Source organism: Corvus brachyrhynchos, unplaced genomic scaffold (genome assembly GCF_000691975.1).
Source record: "Corvus brachyrhynchos isolate BGI_N302 unplaced genomic scaffold, ASM69197v1 scaffold17, whole genome shotgun sequence".
In the NCBI taxonomy this organism is placed as follows: Eukaryota; Metazoa; Chordata; class Aves; order Passeriformes; family Corvidae; genus Corvus; species Corvus brachyrhynchos.
In genome coordinates, this window is record NW_008240046.1 from 8,410,926 (window position 1) to 8,434,331 (window position 23,406).

The 23,406-nt window shown below is 39.2% G+C and overlaps 1 protein-coding gene across 9 annotated transcripts in view; it reads right to left on the reverse strand.

The window, feature by feature from the left end:
* The window catches only part of DLC1 (DLC1 Rho GTPase activating protein), a 219,937-nt gene that overhangs the window by 13,146 nt on the left and 183,385 nt on the right, over positions 1-23,406 (reverse strand). For 8 of the 9 annotated variants that reach the window (XM_017744514.1, XM_017744511.1, XM_008641434.2 and 5 more), the window contains 3 exons: positions 11,031-11,102; positions 7,917-7,998; positions 729-792 (listed from right to left, as the gene is read on the reverse strand). In XM_017744514.1, the coding sequence (XP_017600003.1) occupies positions 729-792; positions 7,917-7,998; positions 11,031-11,102 (218 nt within the window). Of the gene's footprint in view, positions 1-728; positions 793-7,916; positions 7,999-11,030; positions 11,103-23,099; positions 23,125-23,406 lie in introns of those variants that run through there. The other variant, XM_017744518.1, reaches the window with a different exon arrangement.

Sequence of the window (23,406 nt, forward strand, 5' to 3'; positions counted from 1 at the left end):
GTATGCATTCTTGTTAAGGGTAGGGCAGCATTGTATTGCCTTAACTCAGTCATCTTTATCTGCAGTTGTCATATCCCAGGGGACAGTATCAATTACTGATCCCTACTAGGACACACACATAGTTTTAAGACAGCTATTGAGTGGTACCTTATTAGCAAGTCGGTACTACCTTACTGAAGTTACAGTAGATGCTCTCTTATTTCTCACCCCACTCCACAGGTGAAAAGATATTGGAAAGGAAGCAACGTGCCTAATCCTTTCCTTTGCAGGCCAAGCACAGTCTAACTGATCCTGCCTACATCACAATAAAATACAATTCTAACATGATGGCAGAGAACCAAAACTGAAGATGAGATCAAAGACAGTCGTCTAACATTAAGGTCAGCTCACCATGGCCACCAAGCCTACTCTATACAGTCTTGTCTGAGTGCAGACAATAGGCTCCAACACCAACAACCTCACTGGCAGAGAAGTCCAGTGCCTTTCACACTGAAAGCAGCATCCCAGGGAAAAGTTTGCTAGACAACATTTACCCGCTGCCAAGCCCTGCAGCTTTCACTCAGTGACAACACAAGAAGAAATGTAAGCAGATTTTTTACTTTTTTACTGTGTCCTTGCCAGGTTCTACTCAGGTGTAATCCTAAACTGAAGCTAAACAATCTGCTAGATGTTATTTTTCAGTTTTATTAACACACAATGCTGTAACAGAAGACATTAAATGAACTTACCCTTTTCCTGTGGGGACTAATTTCTAGCTTCATCACTGCACATTTGTTTAAAGTATTTAAGCGCCTGCAAGGAGCAAAGGAAACCATATTAAGAGAATACTCCAGTGTTTTGACACAGGCTATTCCAGTTCAAAGCTTTTGTGAAGGCCGTCCCCAAACTGCTCTGCATACAAATAGCCACAAGCAGAGTTTCAATTAGAGCCCTAATTTACTTAACTATTAACCCATTACATTTGGCTGTACTCTAACTTCAGAGGGAGCGATGGATGACTATTTGTTGCAATTACCTGAACCAAAGTAAAGAGAAGTTAACGGAAATTTGGACTAAGTTGAGAAGTATATCACATCCTACGAATTGTAATAATTACATTTGTTCTAAATAGCAGACATCCAAACCCTGAAACAGTCAACCTTGACAGACTAAAAATAACAGAAAAGTCTTCCAATTTGACACTGTAAACATGTGACTATATTTAAAAAAGCATGCTGCTTTAAAAATTGTACTTTATTAGCTGAAATTTCCCAGAGGAAAACGTATTTTCCACTTACTAGATGCTTATTTTTTTTTGAATAATGATTATTTTCAATACAGTCCTGGGACAAGACAACTTGTCGGTTTAAAGAAAACCAATCAGAACACAGACCCAATTTCTGCTTTCTAAATGGAAAGTCTCTTTCATATAAAAATATTTTTCTGAAGGACTAAAATTTAAACAAAAATTAATTGCTGCAGCAGCAATAGCTAACCAGCCTCCTTGTGTAATATGACAGCAGTCTGGATGCATATCTTGGAGTACTGTATGAATACATATGAGCATTCCTCTATTCCTCAATGAGCTAATGATCTGGTAGGTATCCCTAAAACAACCAAAAAATTTTCTGTCTTCTCTGCTCTACCCCAGATATTCAGTGTGCAAGGCCGAACACAGGCAGCTTAAAACACAGCAAAAGTCAGCGCTATTCATGACACAGCTCAAAGGCAGGTTAAGCCCAGCTAAATGCAGGCTGCTGTGGTCTCCTGCCCTTCTCCATGTCCTTGCCTCCCCAGAAACTGCTCCAAGGACATGCTTCAGCTAAAATCTGTACTGGTAGAGTGTGGTTAGAGAACTGCCAGTGCTATGGCAAGGCAAAAGGAAGAAACAGGCTGGGCAGAATGGAGAAGGCAGAAAAACTGAAGCAGCAGCTTCATGGAAGTGATGATTTAGTCCCGTGTCAATACTTTCACTCATGAGATTGTACTGTGGGTTGGATGAGCTAAACTAACTGAGCTGAAAACCAATCTTTCAATATTTCTTGGAGTTGAATTTCACCTGAGCTGCGTGAAGAGTTGTGTGTGCAGGAAGGCGGCACAGGAGCAGGGCCACCCCTTTCCTTTAACTGGACTACAGCCCAAATTCAACAGCAGCAAAGCTGAGCTTTAAAAAGCCTTATTCATTCCAAAGGAAGTTATGTAATTTTCACATAATAATTCATCTGAGCAAAGTGAGAAGAAGAGCCTGTATCTGCAGTTTTGAAAAACTAAAAAAGAAAAGAAACGCTGATGTGCCCTATTGCTTCAAATGAATTTTCTCAGATTCATGAAGCTTGTACTTGAATGCAGAAAATGTATGCACAGGGAGAATTACTAGTTTCTTCTCTTTTCCCTTGCCTTTTATGCACAGGATTGGCTGCAGATGGTATTTACACAGGGCCCAATCCTGAAGCCATCAAAGAAAATGGGAAAGCTGCTACTGATGCTTTTGCTGCAAGCCATGAAGTAAAAAAGAAAAGGCAGTTTGATCTATAATTAGACCCAGGCATAACACAGCAGAGAAGAAGGGAAACAGGAATAATTGCCACAGGTCAAATAGTAGGGCAGTGGCAGGTTAGAAAAGTTATCCAGATCTCTCCTTTTTATTCAGATTTCATCTTTGTTCTGAATTTAGAAGGCAAAAGGTTCAGGCCTGCTGGCTGCAGCTGGTGGGCATGTGCACAAGTCCAGTGAATTCAGAGGAATTGTATTTACGGTGTGGGTGAAGGGTGAATGTCCCATCTACATGCTACACAAAAAACTGTTTGGTTTTTTTCAAGAGGCCACACAAGCATCAGAAAGCTGCCTCCATCTCTGCTATAAACACATTCTCCTCTCAAGTCCTGGACCTCAAGACCAGGAAACATTAAACTGGTTTCAGTTCTATATTGTGTAATAATTTACAAATTTCACAGTGTTGCAACCTTTGGCTTATGCAGAGAGAAGTTACCACTGAATCCCTGGATCAGGCTTTATCTAGCTCCAGCCTGTCTGACCACTAATAAAGACAATCTCTGATTTCACAAAGATTACATCCCCAGACTTCTCTCCTACTCAACTAAAACCCCTGAAATAGGTGGAAAATGGTAGAGCAAAGACCTTTATTGTCACAGAGGGTATTTTAAAAAGAAATCTCCTGACACACTCCTCACAAAAATTAGTAAGAAGGCACGATAAGGTAACCCCCAATGAGTGAGGTTAAATTCAACAGCTGTGAGGTAAATAAAGTCTCTGTTACATATTTGACATGGATGCATCTCCAAACCAGTTTCCCTTTTGAAATCTAAATCTCTCCAGCAATTGTCTCAGGTCGGCAACTTCCATTATATACATCACATGTCCTGCTTCAACTTTTGCTCAAATTCAGGAGTGCCGAGGTCCTTGAACTACACACCACTGAAAACACAGTGCAATATGCAAAATTGCCTTCCAAACACATTAGTGAGTCAGCAAAGCTAAGCTTACAAAGTTTAGTTTGTCAGGATGAGATTTACCTATACAACTGTCACTAACCTTCACATATGCTTTGCAATACTTTTTAAGCATATAAGCTCACATTAACTTTCAACAGATCTTCTCATCAAATTGATGCCTGTTAATAAACCACAATTTTCTCTTCTGGGTCTGGAACTTCTCCTTTGTTAACTCCACTCCCAGGTATAAGTTCACTTATCATTTCCTTACTGACAGTCAGCAGACCTGCCTCATTCTTTAGCTCCATCTTATTCTGCCCAAACCTGTCTCAGTGACACCTTCCTGAAGACAAGATGGGAGAGGGAGGGAAAGGGCAGGATTGCTGCAGACAGCAGTTACAGCCACTTTCACTGTCTGGCTGTCTCAATCTCAATTTTGACTATGCCTCCTACCCTGGCCACTCTCTAGATGACTGTCTGGATGACAAGATAATATTCTTTCCCATCATTTAGAGAAATGTCTTTGAGCCAGCCCTCTCTATACATCTTCACATCCAGATGTTATGTTACTCCCATGGAGCATTCTATCTCCAAGACATCACTTTTCCTCACTGTCTGTGGACTCCTATCTCAGCTCTCACTCTCCTTCACCCCAGCTCTGCAAACCCCTTCCTCCTGAGGATGACCAAGGCAGCAGAACTTGCCTCTCTGTCCTAGACCCCAAGTCAGCCCTGAGTGGTAATTACACTGGCAGCCTGAACCTGCTGCACCCAAAACATGGGACACTGGAGCTTCTCTCAGAAACCATTTTTACTAGTCTTCTCCTCAGAAACGGCCAAACTAATTTAGCCTGAACTTCTTTTAAGAGAGGCAGACTGAATGAGATATTCACTATGAAAAACTGTAGTGTGAACAGCTAACTTCTAAATTAAAATGTGGGTTTATGACATGAAGTCTTTTTTAAACTAGGTACTAGTCAGTTCTATGTTGGGTGTAACCCCAGGTAATTAATTTTGTTCTTATTAACAGAAGTTCTCACCCACACACCCAAATAAAGTGGTAGTAGCAATGCAGAATACTAGATTTATGAATTTTAAATTATAATTTTGAATTTGAGGAACTGTGTAATCTAGCTCTAAAGTTTAAAATATTTTCTTGATGGACCTAAATTCATAATTCCGCTTATAGATCAAATTCCAGCTCCATTATACCTGTAACTAACTCATCACACGTCTTGTCTCAGTGGACAGCCTCTACTTTGGCTCCTGGGGTTCATCTGCATGTTGTTCTGCAAAGGAGGCCAGCTCTCCACAGACCAAATGATACAAACAGTGAATACATTACAACCAATTTCTTGGATGAGAAGTCCTGATGATAAAAGATTTAAGAAACCTCTTGCATATATAGTGTAACGGTTTCCTAGCTATGCATAAGGAGATTTGAAAGGATTTCCATCATGGTTTGCTATGTATTTTGTACTTAGCAACAACCTCTAGGATAAGCACGTTTCAGTACTTAGTTTCATCAGCACATGATGCCGCCAGTTATCTGCTGGACATAAATTCCCAGTCATTAATCTACATAAAGTCCTAAGAAAGCAAGGCCAGCACTGGTTTGCACAGTCACTAAGAAAGCATCCAAGAAAATTAAAATAGGGTCATCACTCTTAGATTTTTAACCCTACATTTCATGGTAAGATCACTAAATGACATTTCTTAACCATCTGTTACTGAGTGCCATATGCTATCCCTGTAGTTCAAGTCTCAACCCCCTTTCCACTTGAAACATTTTCCATAAAAAACACAGTGGGGTGAGTTAAAGTTAGCTTAATTTTCCTGCTTACATTAATAAGATTATTAAATGATAATTAACAATACTGTACAGATGTAAACTATCATTTAAAATGCTTCAAACTTAAAAAAGAAATCCCTGTCACTGTGATTTCTACAGTCTTTTTTAATACAATTATTTCACATGCAGTTATCAGAACAAGGTAATTAGAAATTCTGGGAAACACTGGCTGTTACATAGAAAGCAGATTCTCAGCACAGACCACTTACTTATTTTGTTACCATCCACTGTGTACAGCGTTCACTTGGCTCTGTGCTGAAAGTGCAAATAACTCCCAAAGTATTCTGATTTTCAGTCAAGAAATGGTGATAGACTTACAGTTGTGAAACTGTTCAAAGTCTTTACTGAGCAAACCCCTTTCCTGTTTACACACTGACTGTGGCATGAGTCAAAATAAACCCAGGCTGCAGGCAGAAAGGCAGCATTCCAAACGATGTTCTTCTCCACGGTTTTTAGTGGGCTTTGCAAAATTAAACAAGGAGGTGCGGAAAAAAACCCCTAAAGGTGAAAATGTTGTGATAATGTACTGCTTTTGTCTAACACACAAGGTAAAAGGCCAAATTCAGACATCTGAGGTGCTTAACTGAATTACTTCAATTTTATTTTGAGGTGGTATCTGAATGTTTCTGGAGATACTTCAGTGTCAGTTTTAAAGTCATTTTGTAAAAGATAACTCTGATGTACAAGCCACAGGCTTCAGAATGATACAGTTCAACCCTTAAAATCTTTGTCTCAAGCTACAGTAAGACCAGTGGATTCTTACATATAAATATTACACATGCATATTACACAGAAAACAATCTGAAAATAAAAATCTGTTATTTTACAATCAGTAGCGTTATTACAGGATTCTTATGTTCACAAAACAACTATATACATGTATAATTTTGGTTTTCTCACTTTTATTAGAAAATTTACAATGTGTACTTCCATTGGACACAGATCTTTTTACTTTCCTTGGTGTTCAGAAAAAGTGCTGTTTTTATGTATCATACTAACAGCAAATCTCACAGAGATATGGAGTGCACATTGCTACTTTCATCAGAGAAAAAATCTGCTACCTTTTTTTCCCTGTATAATTAATTAATCCTGGGTCATAAAGTATTCTTGGAGGTGAGCACCAAATGCAAAATATGCTGCCTTGACTGTATTTTGTTTTCCTGGTGAGGGACGACCATGCTTCTGGGAATCAGCATTTATTCTCATTGCTGTACTTTCTGTTCATTCACTTCACAAGTTCCAGGGAACACAAATAAGTAGACCAACAGATCAGATTTAAATATTGGTGGAATAGATGTACCACACTTAAGTAAGGCACATCTTGCATGAATTTAACATTAATGAGATATTTCCCCTCCTAATGACTGGACAAAGAAATCTGTTTTCTTAGTTTGAAAATCCTGTAAATATTTCTGAAGAACTTTAAATTCCAGTCCCTCTCTTTCCCCTCCAAGTATGGCAGTGATGGCATGAGAACACTATTAACTTAAAGCTATTCTTAAAAGGGTTTTCTAATTCATTAGAATTACTGACATTTAGAGTTGCAGACACCATGTATGCAGTATCCAAAAGCATTCATTTTGCAGGCAGTTTGGAAAGCTGCCATACTGAAGGATGGGGCCATAAAACTGCACTTATTTCTAGGTAATAGAAGATATGAGAAGTTAAAGCTTTTTTCTTTTGCCATTTAAGATTGTGGACTCACACTAGAGGAGGTAACTGATGGATGGATTAATGTTAGCTGATGTCAGATGGGGCCATTGTGATTGCTTTTATGACCAAACTGGTAATGCTGGGGCTGTAGTTCTGTAAAAAAAAAACCTGCTAGACACCAGCAAGTCTTGCTCTCTATTTTTCTCTACCTACCCCTTCTCCTGCTTCTGCAGCTGGCTGTGGGGTCCTGCCCCATTCTTCACACTTACTGTGAACTTCATTATGCTTTTCCACTGATTTACTTTACTCACCCAGGAAAGGACTATCAAGACTCTTTTTGTGGGGTGAGCCAATTGAACTGGTTTGTGGAAGGAGCCCATAAACAACAAAGATAAGTTAATGTGAGCATGTGGCTGAGGGCAGGCCTGTCTTTGGAGTAGTGATAAACTATTAGATTCCCTTACATTATCCCTTTCAGCCATACCCATGTTACACAGGGTGATGCACTGAGGCGAGCATGAGGGTTTGTATATAGAGCACTTTGTATACACAGCATTTTGTTTGTATACACAGCTGTCCACCAAGGTAAGAGAGTGATGGAGTGCACCAGCATCGCTTTGCTAACACTGTTCCCAAAACCCAAATCCTGTGTGGGAATTGGTGCTGCAGTTGTATGTGCAGATGGCTATAGCCAGCACAGTTCTACTTTCACATGCCTAACTAATTTGGGAATTAGGAAGGAAAGCAAACAAAGAAGAATAATAAAAAATATGCCTATGAAATCCCTTTCACAAAGATTCCTGCTACTCTCCTCCCAACATTTTTTAAAATAAGATCCCCAAACATCACTTAGCCCAATAAAGTATTGTAATGAAAACCACAAACTTTTCTGTGTCTTTTTTTGTTGTGCTTTTTCCAGGTACTTTCTATCACGCAGGAAGGGTTTTGTTTCAAAATGCAGTGTGATTTTTATTCACCTACCTGCATAATGCCTCAATAGCATCTCTGTCCAGAAAGTCATGCTCTCGCTTGACTAGAGCAATGTCAACTGGAAAAAGGAGATCTGTAGGAAAAGAAACAGATGGAATCAAAGTGACACTTATTCCCAGTGATGCGTTATTTCAAACAACCAGCTGCCTTCAGCTGAGCTCATCAAGATGCCAGTGATTGGTACTTCTTAGGTAAACACATGCTATCGCCTCAAATGCCAGAGGTGCTTCCTTTTCATCTACAAATTTTTGACATGCAGCCTTGATAACTGAAAGTTCATATACAGAATAGAGGAAAAATTGTTAAAGCAGAGATGAAACAATGGGAGACAGAAAAAGGCAAATGCAAGCTTCCCTATCAGACATCAGAAGTGCAAACTAATTCAGGCTAGCTTTATTTAAAATAAATGTGCAATCTCCATCAAAGTACCAATATCTCACATTAAAGAACAAAGGTCAGTAAATGCCAAAACTCTGAAAGAATGAAAAAAAAAGCCTTTAATCTCCTTAGCTGTTAATCAAGCTATTTAAAAGTTTGACACTGATACATTAATGAGATACGGCTTGAAATGAAAGCAAGCCAAGCTGCGTGGAGACCATACTGCCTCCTTTCCTTAGGAGATTATTTGGGTAAACAACTGGGAGAGTGAGGGGGAGGAAACAATGTTGGCAGAGAACTGAAAATTTACTTCAGCTCTGAAGCAGCAAACACATATATATTATTTACTGTACTCCACAGATTCCTGACTGTCATACAGGTCCTGATCTGGCATTCCTTGCACAGCTAAAACTCCCACCCGAAGCTGCTGGTTGTTCAGGGCACACAGAAATACAAGGTCAATCTATGAACAGACTGCTGCAGTTGCATACAATTTTCCTGATCCCAGTAACTTCCTGTGAATTTTTTAATTTCTGGAGACTGGGAAGAATGAGCTGAAATGAGGAAAAGAATTAAGACTGATATTAATTTCTAGAAAGATATTTTCTATACTAACAGAAAATGAACTATATGAATTCTATGAAATTAATTAATTTTCTATAACAACAGAAACGAGTTCTACATCCTCATTTTCATAGCACTATAGAATGGTTTGTGTTGGAAGGACCTTAAAGTTCATTTAGTTCCAAACCCCCTGCTATGGACAGGGACACCTTCGATTAGATCAGGTTTCCCTAAGAGCTGTCCAACCTGCCCTTGAACACTTCCAGGGACAGGGTATCCACAGCTTCCACAATTGCCTCAGGAATTCAAATTCTGCAAAATGCTAGGAATTCTGTATTTTCTACAGAAAACTGTGGTTTTAGCAAAGCAACTGACAAAGGTTCACTGATTAATCTCCCATATCAAATGTGCTCTGTGTGGGAACAACCCACATAGGTGACTTCTCAGAACTCTTGTACGATACGCAATTGATTCATAGGTCTCCCCGTCACTATTTTAAGTAGAAAGTACAAGTAAAGAGGGTGAGCACATTCAACTGGTATTTTTTAGCACTGCTGATGTAAGTTTTTCCACTGGGAAAGTTGTATCTTAGAATGCCCACAAGAGAACGTGGGAGAACTTAAGTGAAGGAGGTGACTTGAAAGAACTTGATAGTCTGCATAAGACCATTTTTTTAACAGTTAATCTATGCTATTGCTGGCTTTGTTGTTGCTGCTGTCAGGGGGGCTTGCACAGGACAATGGTATATTGTTTTTCAGTAAGGACAGCTGTCCTTTCAATGGGTATGGCTGGCCTTGCTCTCACAGCTTCTCTCTCACCTCTGTGGTCCTTTTGATGTTAGACAGGACATGCTGTTACAATAGAAACTTCATGTAAGTTTAGAATCTCTAGGTAGGGCAATGTTTTCTGAACGCAAGTAATTTATTAGGGGATTTATGACTCAGTATAATAAAAAACCCACAAACCCACATAATCAGCTGAAAGTTTTGCCTCAGTTGTAATGAAGACTGGAGGTACAGTTACAGCTCCATATCCCAAGAAAGCCTTGGCATCTCCATGAGAACACAAAAAAAAGAAGGAAGGAAAAAAAGAAAAAATAAAAGGAAATTTAATTTCTGAACAGGCAAAGGAAAGTCTTGCCAAGTGCTGCTTTTGAAAGTGCTATTATGATCTCGTATTGCTAATGCAGCTGCAAATCAAAGCTCAACAAGATCATTTTTCAAGGTCAGCTCAGCATTTGCTGTAATTTTCAGCAGTTATTCACTGTAAATAACAAACTTTCTATGCTCGTTCTTACAAGCAGCAGCTGGATTTTGCTTTGTAAAAATGAAGAGGCAGTTAAGAGTGCACAATAATTGCACTACAATGAAAGTAATTTTAAGTGGTGTGGGGGAAAATTCTGAACAATAATATAGATACATAAAAAGGACATCACACTTTAAAACAAACTTCTGTATGCTACTCTGCATCGGAGTGTAAGAAATGTATGCCAAACCTGCAGGTTTCTAGCAGGTTGGAGAGGCAGCAAAGACAACAATTCTAATTGAGCAAAACTAAAGCAGACACACAGAGTGAATTCATCCCAGAGAAGGACAAGTGTCTGCAGGAGGTAGCCACTCCTCTGAGGAGCTTCTGTGCAACAACAGCTTGTATGTTCTTTTTCCCCTCATAGTAAGCCTGTGTCTATCTCCGACCCAAGTCGTTCTGAAAAAACACACAGGACTTGGGAATCACGAGGCAAACAGATGTACCCGTGCATATGCAGAATTCCCTACTACTGTTCCATTAGGAGAGTTGGCCAGTGGAGCTGGACACAGCTTTTTTATTTCAAGACTGGGCATGTAGCAGTGGATGACTACGTTCCTTTCTGTTCTAACCAGAGGGAACGTATCACTGTACTAACATTTACATTTGTTCTATGATGATGTTTGGAAGATTCAGACTAAAAGAAAAACCTGAAAAAAGTTCAAAACTCTTGAGTGCTTCAGAGTCTCATTGGGTTTGGTACACCTATGTGTGTGGTGGATAGCAGAGAGCAGACCAGTCCCTAAAAGTCATGGTATATACTGGAACTTCAGTTGTGCCCCTGAATCTCATTTATTGGTGAATATGACATCTTATTGTCCAAAAGTTGCTGGGAGAGGATCGAGTTCAGGTGCCTACCTTCATAAAGCTGCGCATACTGTGGGAACCCAGCAGCCCGCAGCCAGTCACAAGCTTCCTTGGCCTCGATTTCTGAAAGAGGACAGAAACAAGCCACCCTCCGATTAGTGATCTGCAAGGAAAGAAATTCCTCTCTACCACTTCTACTATCCCCATTGCAAAATAAGCACAAAGGTTTTCAGAAACTTTGAACTGAGACACACGTTTGCTTATCTCAGTTTGCTTTTCTTCTCACTATCAAACATATCTTAGATTCTGGAAAGTCACTAGCACTCAGCTGCTGTTTATCAACAGCTCATCATTTTAATAGTTAGAGAAACAGGCACAAATGAAAACTGCAGCAGTTATGGATTACCCTGTACAGGTTTTTTTACACTAGAAAAAACAGCACTGCAATCAACATGAGCAGCGTTTGTTCAGCAAATCTTATGGTACCCTTGGCACAACTACTTTGTCTTGACAGAAATTCCTTGCAGAGCTCGCATTACTGTGCACTTTAACACCTTGTAGACAGTACTGACAGACTCAAGCCCAAGAACAGATGACACACTGTACTGCAGCTCACTCAAGCACATATTTACTACCCAACAAGAACCTAGTTTCACTGGAAGTCTACAAGGCATTTACGAGTTACTTGGTATACTACAGGAAGGTTTCCCTCACACTGCCTAAAACAGCATGCCACAGAATTATATTATTCACACACATATACATTACACTGAAAGAAAGTAATATTAGTCTGTGAATAAATCACATATAAATTCATTTTTTACTTAATAGAAGTAGAGATAAATAATATGTTATCGTATTAGCTCAAACTAGAAAAATATAAAAGGTATTTAGGGTATTCTACAAGTGTTGAAGAAATGGATTGGGCTAATTATGTTCTTCAAAAAATTCAATAAAGTGATACTGGGAATTCAGCTCCCTGCTTAGAACTGATCAAACAAACAATGAGAAATCAGAAACGATTAAAGTTTGTCTGGCTTTGATTATATTCACTGTTCCTGATGGACCAGGAAACAAAAGCTTCACTATGCACAACTCAGTACACAATTTTGCCACCTACTTGGAGAGGATACTATGGCTCCCTGCTACAGAAACCATGCACAAAGGGGCTCGCTCAGAATTGCTCCAAATACAGGTTACTGCACACAGGGCATTGAAGAGCCAAACACAACATAAGTAAAATATCACAAGATTTTGTCATGCTATTAAATATTCCCAGTGAGATAGATACACAAAATTGGATGAAATGGCAGGCACCTTTTAGCGTCTCCAAAACAATGGCAAATCCCCTTTAATTTTCCAAATCGCTACAATAGTGCTGAAATAGTTGTGCGTTGCCAGACTACTCGGCTAAGACACATATCCAAACCAAGGGGTTAAGGTGAGCCAAAACACAACATTCCAGATAAATAAACATCTAAAAATCCACTCCTGTTGAAGTCAGGACAAGCAGGCATTTGTGCAACTTGTGTTTGCTTCACCTTTGGGTTATGGGACCACATGAGAACAAGCACGTACCAACATATTGACTTAGCTACTGATTAAGAAAAGGCATTATTCAATTCCAATTACAAGCAATTGTAAAGTTTTGCTTAAAGTAGTATTTTAATTTCAGTATGCTACGGAAATACATGGGAAATTTAATAAAGAAGAAAAAAGTATCTAAAACATATTTGAAACTTGTACTGTTAAAGCAAGAACAAACAACATGATAGATTAATATTTCAGAAGCAATTAAAGTAGTAAAGCAAAAAATCTGCAACTAATTTTTAGAGTACTTAAAATAAAATGCAGTATCTTATAGGTCAGATTCTGCAGAAGTATCTGGATTGAATGAGGATTTTATTTGATTTAAAACTAGAAAAAAAATTATCCTAGATAACAAGCACTTAGAAAAAAATGCAGGGAGATGCTTGCAGTGCAATTGAAAAAAGTGTGAGATTCCTGACTACTACAGGCACTGTTCAATGTGTTTAAATATTTGTTCACAGGTCCTTTACTGAGTGCCCCAGGTATATGACCCGTAAATTATTTCTAGAGCTAGAAAATTATGAATATGCATTTATCAGACTTTTTTTACCATTCTCTATAGAGGCCTTGTGTATCTTTTCCCCAAATATATATGCCAGTTATGTGGAAGTTACATTTTATGGGTACCCAGGTGTTATGTGCCTTTGGGATTTTCAGAGCATATTTGCTTTCAAAATAGCTTTGAGAATCCCCCAAGAAGTCTACCTAGGCAATGAAACACCTGAGGTTTTCCTGTCTGGCCACAAGAATTCCAGGGAACAATAAAACACAAGTGCTCCTGTCCATGGATTAGGCTATGTAAATGCCTAGGGTTGGGTACGAGACAGTGCAGAGCCTTTAAAAGCCATATTTGCCCCATTTTCATAGAGCAAGTTGCAAGTCCTGTTGCAAGTCCTGGAAGAGCAAAGGGCTGCAAGTCCTGTTGCAAGTCCTTGGAAGGGTGAAGGGTTTTGAGTACTATCTTGAACAAGGGGCCAGTGAATCCCCTGAGACCAGGGCTCTCTCCATGTCATCTCCATCCACACAAAGCATGTGTAAGAGAGGGACATGATGGGTACAGGTGACAGAGTGGAGGTGGGACCTAAAAAAGTAGCTCCTCTGTCCAACTCCAGTTGGCCAAACTCAGGATTCCTACTAGGCTGTACTCCTATGTGGTATGACCAGACAAATGGGAAGGTAGTATTTTAACCCCATTTCCCTATCTCAACCTTGTTGGCTACTGATGAGCCAGAATATGAACAAAACTCTATGTATGTGAAATTCAGGCAGATCAAAATATGGTCAGAGGGAGAATCCAGCCCAAGGTGCACTGAATAAAGCTGCACAGAAAGCCGAATACACTGAACAAGCTTCCTCACATAAGAGACACAAATTTAAACAGCTGAGAGCTTGTCTAGGTAAAAAGTTCATTACCATAGCTTAACTGGAATCTGTGAGAATAAAATACATTGGTTAAACCTGAGGTTCTGGCCAAGTCATTTAAACTACCCTAGAGGAAGAAGCTCTTTCCCACAATTTCCAAATTCCAGCTTCCAGCTCAGCAGCATTAGCCCTGGGACTCTTGGTTTGCTGGCTGCCAGTTTCATATCCAAGTGGACATAAGAATATTTATGTGTAAGTCCTTGTCATCCTGATCAATGGCAATCAAGATAATAAGATACAAAAAAAGAACAGGTCTTCCAAAATCAGGTTTTCCAACTTCTTCTAAAAAGATTTAGAAGGGACAGAGCATTCATTAGCCTTTGTTCAGTATCCCATGAGAGTATAGATAATTATCTGAGCTATGAACACACTATCAAGCACAGCATTTGCTTGGTTGGGGCCAGCTGATAGCCACAGGGAGAAGAGGAAACTTGTAGAGGAACTCTACACTGCTTTCCAACCTATTTTAGGAAAGCCCTACTTCAGCCACAATTTGCAAAGCAATTTCTGATGAAGATCTGGCAGCTGAACTGATAAGTTGCTGCAGGCAAAGGACTGGTCTCACTCCCTCCTTCCCACTCCATCCCTGCAGTGCCACTTCCTTTCTGAATCAAACATCCTTGCCAGTTAAAACCTTTACAATAAACTACCATTCAGTATACATTCCAAGCAAGAAATGTATGTGCAGCTTTTCAGACGTGCATCCTGTGCCCTCCCCCAGCAGCAGGAGGTTCTTGTACGAAAAACCGCTGGCAAGAAAGAAATTGTGCTATTATTTCTAAGTGTCCCGATACAAAAAAATCCCAAACCTCTTAGAAATTAAAACAAAACAAATTAAAAAATCCCCACCCAAATCCCCAAAAAATCCAAAAAGAAATACAATGAAGTCTTTATTCTTGGTGTCGTGTAAGCAAACAGCAGGCAAATGTGTTAAAGAGGAAACAGGAAATTTTTATTGGAAACAGCTTTATTTGTTAGTCTGTTTTACAAAGCAGGCCTCCATGCTCAAATCAAGGGTAGGAGTTCCTTTTGTGCATGGTTGGGAACCATTAGTCCTTATTTACCCACTTCCAGGGGGATTAGGAGGACTCAATTCTTCCCCAGAGTAGTAAATTAAAATGGGAAAGTCTAACTTCCTTTTTGTTAAACTTTGGCTAATCTTGGTTCCTGGCCTTGTAAATTCCCAAGTTTAGACCTTCAGCGCAAAAATATCTCAATTCACACCTTGCTTGATACTGCAGTTGCAGAAGGGAGAACTGTAAGATGTCTATAGTCTTTTGTTTAATGATACCTTCTTTCCCATAGACAATAAAAACACACAGTAATGTTGTTCTTTCAGGAAAAAAAAAAAAATCACCTTTGCAGTCCAGTTAAGCCAGCAACATTGCTTACTTTCATTCTTCTTTTTTGCTTCCATGGAATAACATGCAATTTAAGCACTAGCTCTTTCAGGGTCTTCAGGACAAGGTACAAAGCAGATGTATCTTTGTACAGTCATGCATTGACTCAATTTTCACCTAAGTGCTAAACATATTACGAACAGTTTTTCCAAGCAGATGGTTTTCTCTTGCCTCAACTCAGATGCCTTTACAATCGTATTAGCACCTCCACACATCAGTTCGACTCATCTCACCTTTTGGCTCTGTTAAAGAGAGAAGCTTGTAAAAATCTGTAGTGAGACTGGCAAAATCAGCACAATCAAAATCAAATTTCAGAAAAAAATGGGCTTCACTGCTTAAGGTTTGCTTCAATGTAATACATAAAAACTGGGTTTTTTGAGCTTCTTAATTACATCTTGGTCCTAATTTTTAGCTAAGTGATTCTATTTGAAATTCACTATTCGACTTTTCTTTCGGAAGAGAAAAAAAAAACTTGTAGAAATTGAATACAAAATCATCTTCCTGAATTAGCTTGCAGGAGAAGCTCTCCCATACAGTGCAGAGAACATGATTTCAGATTTTCATGAAAGCTGGAGATGAACACACTCTCTCCTTACTTTAATGCCTAAAACTCCATAAACTATCTGCATGTTTTCTAAGGCACAGAGGAGCACATGGAGCACACAGAGCACAAAGGATTCTTCCCCATCCAGGACTGATGGTCCGGTTTAATGGCTGCAAATGGCTTGCATGCTCTTTTTCTGTCTATATCAGAAATTATCTCTCCCTACATGTCATGTCCTTCTGAAACTTCTGGTGCTTCGCAAAATTATTGTTCAACTCAAAAACACTGTCCTGAGCTATTAAGAAACTTGAGATCATTCGGGATCATATTTTTTAAGACCAGCTGTGGTATATGTGAGAAATACTCTTATTTGGATAGAATTCCACTGCACAAGTACAAGCAATCATTTTTCCTAGTGCTTGAATTGCATCCCTGACATGTGAATTGTGGTCCCAACATTAGACCGAATCACACTACCCAACCACTCAGTCTACAGATACATGAAGGCAGATGTGAAACCTGAGACAAACCGGGGAAATAACTGCACTATGGCAGCTGTCTACAAATGAGCAGGCCAGGCACTGAAAATGATAAATCAGTTCTGTGTAATGTCATATGCCTGCAGCCCTTTAAAGCTGGGACAGTATGACTGACTTCATAAGAGTAAGCCTGTTCTGTGTCCATGGCCTCAGACGGTTTTCACTTTGAAGATATGTGACTGTTGCTTGAAAATAATTAAATTCCTTCTTATAAGTCTGTTTTTTCTCAGACTTATATTGTTAAATATTCTTTAGGCAGTATCATTGACTTAGTGCACCACACCTTTCAAGAAAGTAGCACATAGCAAAGGCCTAAAGACAGCAAAAATACAATTAGTGAAGAACAGGATTTTATAAGGATAATGCCCTCAAACACAAACTTGGGAAGCTTGTCAATAAATGTTCAACCACTAAAAACTAGAGCATTCTGAAAATCCCATTAAAAGCTCTTGCAAATTTCTAACACATTTGGAATTTCTTTTAATTCTAAGAGAAAAATCTAATCTTATACAACTGTTCTAGAATAGTCTGACATATTCAGTCCACGAAGGATGCATTTCTAGAAGAACCAGTGAGACCAAGAGAATATAAAGCATAGCTTTCAAACTGATTATGAGCTTGCAGGTTTTGAAGTGAAAGCTAACAACCCAAGAGAGTCACTTTTCTCCTTTCACCTTCAAAGTGTGAGTTACATTTTGCAATAGCAGCTGCCTTTTTTGATGTGCTCCTGTATTTCACTGTGCTTCAATTTACCTTCTACAGTCAAACGATACATGCTGTGATCTCCATTTACCACTGCCTGTCTCAGCAATCAATTTAAGCCAGTATGGATGCATGTGCAATTTTAAGAAAATATCTCTTATTAAAAACTTTCAGAGGGGTGGGGAGACGGGAACTCACAAACTCTTGAGGGAAACCATATGTGACACGAAATACATATACTGCTTTCTAGTCATAAAACCCCTAGAAATGGTGATGAATGTTACTCAGATATTCCACAACTATATGATGACGACTAAAAAAATACTCTCTTTGTGTTGTCTCCTGCTGGCTTTGGGTTAAACATGGGACTGACTGACTTTTTCAAGTTACAGAGCCTTGAAGCAAGACAGTAACTATGCAGTTGATGTTATGTATAAACCACAGGTCACTGGGAGAAGAAACAGAGTATGTTTGGAATTTGTGTGGGAACAGATGAAGAAGTAAGGAAACAGATGTTTAAGATCATATATTGATGTTTTCTCTGAAAAAAAAGCAGGAAGCTTGAATACTCTTTTTTTTTTTTGTTTTTGGTCAGCAGAACTTTTGAAAAATGCAAATGGCTTACACTTCCACTGATAGGATTTAAGTTTGTTTATTTCCTTATTGATGAAAGCTAAATAAAAATAAAAATAAAAAGTTAAAAAAAAAAAAAGTGACTGGTTTCCAAAATACCCACAGAGGTGTATGTTGGTTGTATATACTTTCCCTCCTTCCCAACTATACCAAATTACAGAATATAGTACTTTTAATTGCTCACCAATACTCTTGCTAGCACAGCAAACACAATACTGCTTTTGTGGACCAAAATATAATTATTAAACTTGAACCTCCTATTCACAGTCTTCAGCATATCAAAATCACTTCAAAACTTTTTCAGCTCAAAACATAAAAGGAGAAACAACATTTGTTGAAAATATTTCAAACATTTCGAGATTGAGCCAACACTTGCTAAAATCAATGGGAGCCTCCATAAATTTCAGAGGACTTAAGTGGGACTTTCCCAGTGTGGATCCATGGGTCTCTAAAACCCAACAAAACCTTTGCAGGAATAACTGAGGTCAGTTTCACAGTTCTCACTATTTTTAGCATGGGAAGAAACACAAGTTTTCATCAGAGCACAAGGAAGGACAGTGCCCGATGGCAAAAGGTCAGAGAGGGCACAACCACCACCTCTAGAGCATGATCTGGCTGGCAAGAGGTCCTTCCCTCCATCAAGAGGACCTAACACAACTGATCAGCTCCAAAAAGCACCAAATCAACATTATTTTGGGATCTGATAAAGGGCTACTGAAATAAAGGATATTCCCCATGTGTCTGTCAAGCCGTTTCCCTATACACTCTGTAACAAATTGCAATTATTGCTTATTTTCACACCATTAAATATGATTCTAGCTGCTCAAAGTTAGCTGCATTACTTCCTAACTTGTTAATAATTTTGTGAAAGCTTGTTCTAGGACACAAAAGAATCATCACAACTCCTGGTATACACTGTAAATCAAGTTAATAATTTATTCCTAAATAGGCTTTTGTTTTGTTTTGTTGTTGTTTTGGGGTTGGTTTTTTTTTTTTTTTTTTTTTTTGATTTTGAGCATATACAGGAGAATTAGGAAAGAAATTTAAAAACCAATGTGATCTGAAGGTAAAAAATAATTTTGTTTAATCAGAAAACTATAGCTTGATGAGGCAGTTTTCCTGTCAAATAACAACTCATTTTATAGGTTAAAGATGGTCTTCTCCCATCTTGTTTTTAAGAAGGTTCACAGATGAAGAGGAACAAGATGTCAAGTGACTTAAAAAACCTTCAAGAAATAATTGAGCACGTGGGTTATTTATCTGGCCTGCTTAACACAGGGTGGTCTTGGAGGAGGATTATTTGGGGCAGAGAAAGCAGTTAGTCAAATCCTCTGATGGAGGTCATGTTGACAGATTCCAGAGTGAGAAACAAATCCTCCTCCAAAGAGTGGGAAATAGAAGATAACTTTAACCTTCTCTTCTCTCAGAAATTACTTGGTTAGCATGACCTTTGAGAACATACTGAAGAGTAAACATTAACCATTGCTACTCCCAAGTCCAGCATTAATATCCTCCCAACTGCCCCCTGTCTGCAAGCTCGTGGTGTGCACGCTTGTGCACAGTGTGCGAAGCTCAACTCTAAGGCCATTCCAGCCCCAGAGGGAGGCAAAAGAGAGCAGGCACAGCATGACAGATACTTCATCTAAAAAGGCACAAAATGTAGGCTACCTGTTCAGATCTAGGAAATAACAATGGTATAAGAACCGATCTGAACTGGCCCAATGGTTCATACAAAAGAAAGTAGATTTTCTAGACAGTTACTTCTTTGAGCTTGTTAAGCCTCAACCTCAAAACTACCTGTGCATGTAGAAAGAACTGTATGGAAGAATGACTACCTTTACATCATAACCATCTACAGCCAACATCATTGATGACACAGTCCCGAGCTACATCCTGTGGGGATGGTACAACACCAGATACAAAATACCAGTGGCAGTGAACAGCCCAGCATAAAGCTAATTGCATCACAGACAAATGCCTTCTTCCCTGATGCAGAATTAAAGATGTAAACATGATTTTTCCAAGGCAAATATTACTATGAACCTCCTGTTTTCAGATATTAGAGACAGTTACAATATTCTGTCTGTGATACTGCATACTTGAAATTGCTTCTCTCAGTACAAGATCTAATGGTCACATCTAGTATGGATGGAAGAAGAAGAAGGGAAGTTAAATTAAGTTAGATCATGAAGCTTTACGCTGGAAAGTTTCTTGTATCTTATGTGCACAGGAAATCTGTTCTTAGAACTCATGGAGAACAGAGTGAAGGGTGGTCAGCAGAGCATCCAATTCTATGGGTCCACAGGGTCACAGAGAGACCAATCCCAAAACGCAAAAATGCAAGGAGGGGGGCATGTGTAGTTTTCTTAATCCTGAAACTTCAGTAAATTACAAGAACAGGTCTGGGAAAATTAGACTGTGTCCATGACTGGCTTCAGCAAATCTTTCATGCATCTCCTCAGGAATCATTCTTAGCACAGACTATTGCCCTTGAATAGAAAGATTTAGACAAATGTAAAATAAATATATTTAAACCCAAATCTAAGGAACTCTGCACCCTTTTGGACTTTAAAAAAATGCCCCACAAGAAATAAGTGAGCCATCCTATTGTGTCTACATTAGAAGAGAGACCAGATAAAATTTTTTCCTTATCCTGTCTCACCGAGCATAGTCCTTCCCAAGGGAAACAAATACTAGACAATATTTGAAAGAATATTCATCCTGGGAAATAAAAATGATTGTGATACTCCTCTAAAGGCACCAAAGTAGTTTAGAATGGTCTGTAGTATCACCTGTAACTTTCAGATAATGGAACTCAGTGAATTACTAGCTGGTTAAGTCATTCTGGACTCTCTTTTGGTTCTGCCAGTCTTGCCAATGTTATACTGTACTAGCAGACCTAATGATTTCAAAGATATGCTGAGTGGGATAGGGTAGCACTGTCAGCAAGATTGGCAGAGTAAGTGTCCGGTGACAAGAACCAGAAAGTTCCAATCACAGCCCAGTCCTGTGCCTCTTTCATGAGACTTGCGCATCATTGCAGACAGAATTTGTCTTTTCTTTCGAACAGGAGGAGTGAAGGTAGATGAGAAAATAAAAAAAACAAAACAAAACAAACCCAAAAAAAACCCCCTGAAAAAACAGCTTGGCAAAAAACTTTGGAAATCACAAAACATGCACGACAATTCTGATACCCTGCACCTTGCGGAATTACTGATTGCTTAGGTACAAGCAAGAAGTACGCCTGGAATTGCTGAAATTACCAAAATTTCTGTATATCTACTCTCATTACATTACTGGAGAGAATGTAGAATTTTGTAATTAATTCACCTTGAAACACTGAGATTAAAACTGTAAGCAGAACCATATGATACCCAAAGAATATACATAAATTATACAGGGCATAATCTCTTTATTTAGTGGACATAAAACCAGCAAATTTTCTGTGAACTGCAGATCATTTGATTGCTGTATTTCTATAACATGCACAAGAAGGAAGGGGAAACATCTGAAGTTATTTTTATTTCCCCAAGTCTTCTGGCTATACTGTATGAATGCTAGGGTGGGTCTGGTATTGTCTGAAATGTGTCAGGGTCCTTTTGCATAGCCTCATTTCCTTCTTCCTGTCGCTAGGAAGGATAGTTAAGCATGAAAAGTGCTTGTTTACAGTACAGGACCATCCTGTTAAGCACATGAGTTCTCTTCCTCTGTCTCCTTTTAACCAGCCAAGGGGTGCATTGTGTTTATGCTCAAGCCAGTAGCACAACTCCAATCAGAGGAGAACTGGAGGAGAAGTCTGAATCTCTTAAGAAGCCCAAACATAACATACTGTGGTATTCTGCCTAGGAAAAAAACTTTATGGTGCAGACTGCATCTCTAAATATTTGTGGAACTCATAAATTCACATGCCTCAAACAAACCACTGCCTAGAATGTAATGAATCAGAAGAACCAGAAAAGTAAAACCAAGCCACCTCATCTCCTTTTTCTAGGAATCTTAATATAAACATTCGAGATTAGTGCATGAGTACAGCTACAGTACCTTTTTCCTACCCCCACCAGAGGCAAAATACACTGGGCACTTGTGAGTTTCCATGAGTAGCATCAGTCTTCGTCTGTGGCCCAGCAAGGCAGCTGCAGAAGTGGCTGAGAAGACCCTGACTCGAGAATTAAAAATCCTAGATTGAATCTACACTACTGAGAAATAAAACCCAAATAAAACCACCAGATACATTCTTGCTTTTAGCTACCACTTGGAAATGAAATTTAATGACTTTAGGAAGTTAAGTGTTTAAAACAATGTATCAGCACTTCATTTTGATTTAAAAAAGTATCAATTAACAACCCAAGTTATTTTAGAAGATGAGATCAGGAAGTCCTAGAGGCCATTAAAGGTAGCTTGAAATGCTCTGATTTCTATGAACTTGTAGCTGAAAGGAATTTTGTCAAAATAATATATATATCTTCTCTTGCATATACTGTATTCTCTAATCAAAGAATCTCAGCCCTAATTACAATCCCATCAGCAAATTGAAGTAGTAACCCAAAACCATTTATTTATCCATCCCACTTCCTGGCCATCTCAACCTTTTTCTTTTTGTTTGTTGCTTCTACTGGAGATGCAGAGCAGGATGCCTAGAGGACAGCAGTAATAATACCTGGGAAGACAAGATAGTAGTCTACCCCTGTAGAATCAACAGACACACCTAATACCAACTCCATGTGCTGTCAGCCAGCAAGAGCCTGGTTGCCAGATAGATGCTGAATCAGTCTAGCACTAAGCTGTTGACAGATTCATACTCATAAGAAATCTGCCTATTATCTTCCTGAAGTTCACTACAAACAGCCTTAGAACATAACCTGACTCAAAGAATTGTTACTGAATTGCTGCTAGGAATTTCTTGATCAGGGCAGGGCAATTCAAACAGATCACACTTACTCCTGAAAAAAAAAAATAAAAACGTCTATAATTGATGGCTAAGATAAAATTGCATTCCTCAGTCTTTTCAAATCAGATGTGCTAAGTACTATGACACATCAGGCAGAACCTTCTGACTTAGTTGAATACATTGTTTAAATGCAGTTATTTCTTTAAATTTTCCCAAAGAAAATATGACGGGGCAAAAACGCCGAAAAAACCCTGTTGTACCAACAGTAAGTGCCTTGACTGGCAACAGAGCTCATTAGGTTAATGGCAACACATCGCTCAGCAACTTCACAGTTTCGGTGGAACTAAGCCATTGCTGGTGGTTTGCAAAGAAAGGGAGGGTGACACGGAACGTAAAACTGACCGACTGGAAAAAGGCATCGGCTTTCTGTTTTCCTCGGGAAGGGAAAAGGGAAGAGGGGGGGTAGGGGTGAGCCCGTCTGGCAGGAGGTGCTGCTCCTCCACCGGGATCAAAGCCGCCGGGGGTGACATCAGGGCTGGCCACCCGGGCAGGGGGGGAGCCACCGGGCTCCGGGAGGCCATCGGGCTAATTACGGAGAACTTCAAAAGGAACTCGACGGTTCCCGTCTCGCAAGGGCTCCCAGAAAAGCAAGAAAACACCCAAAAAAGAGAGAGACAAAAATTAGGGGGAAAAAAAATGCAAACGGAAA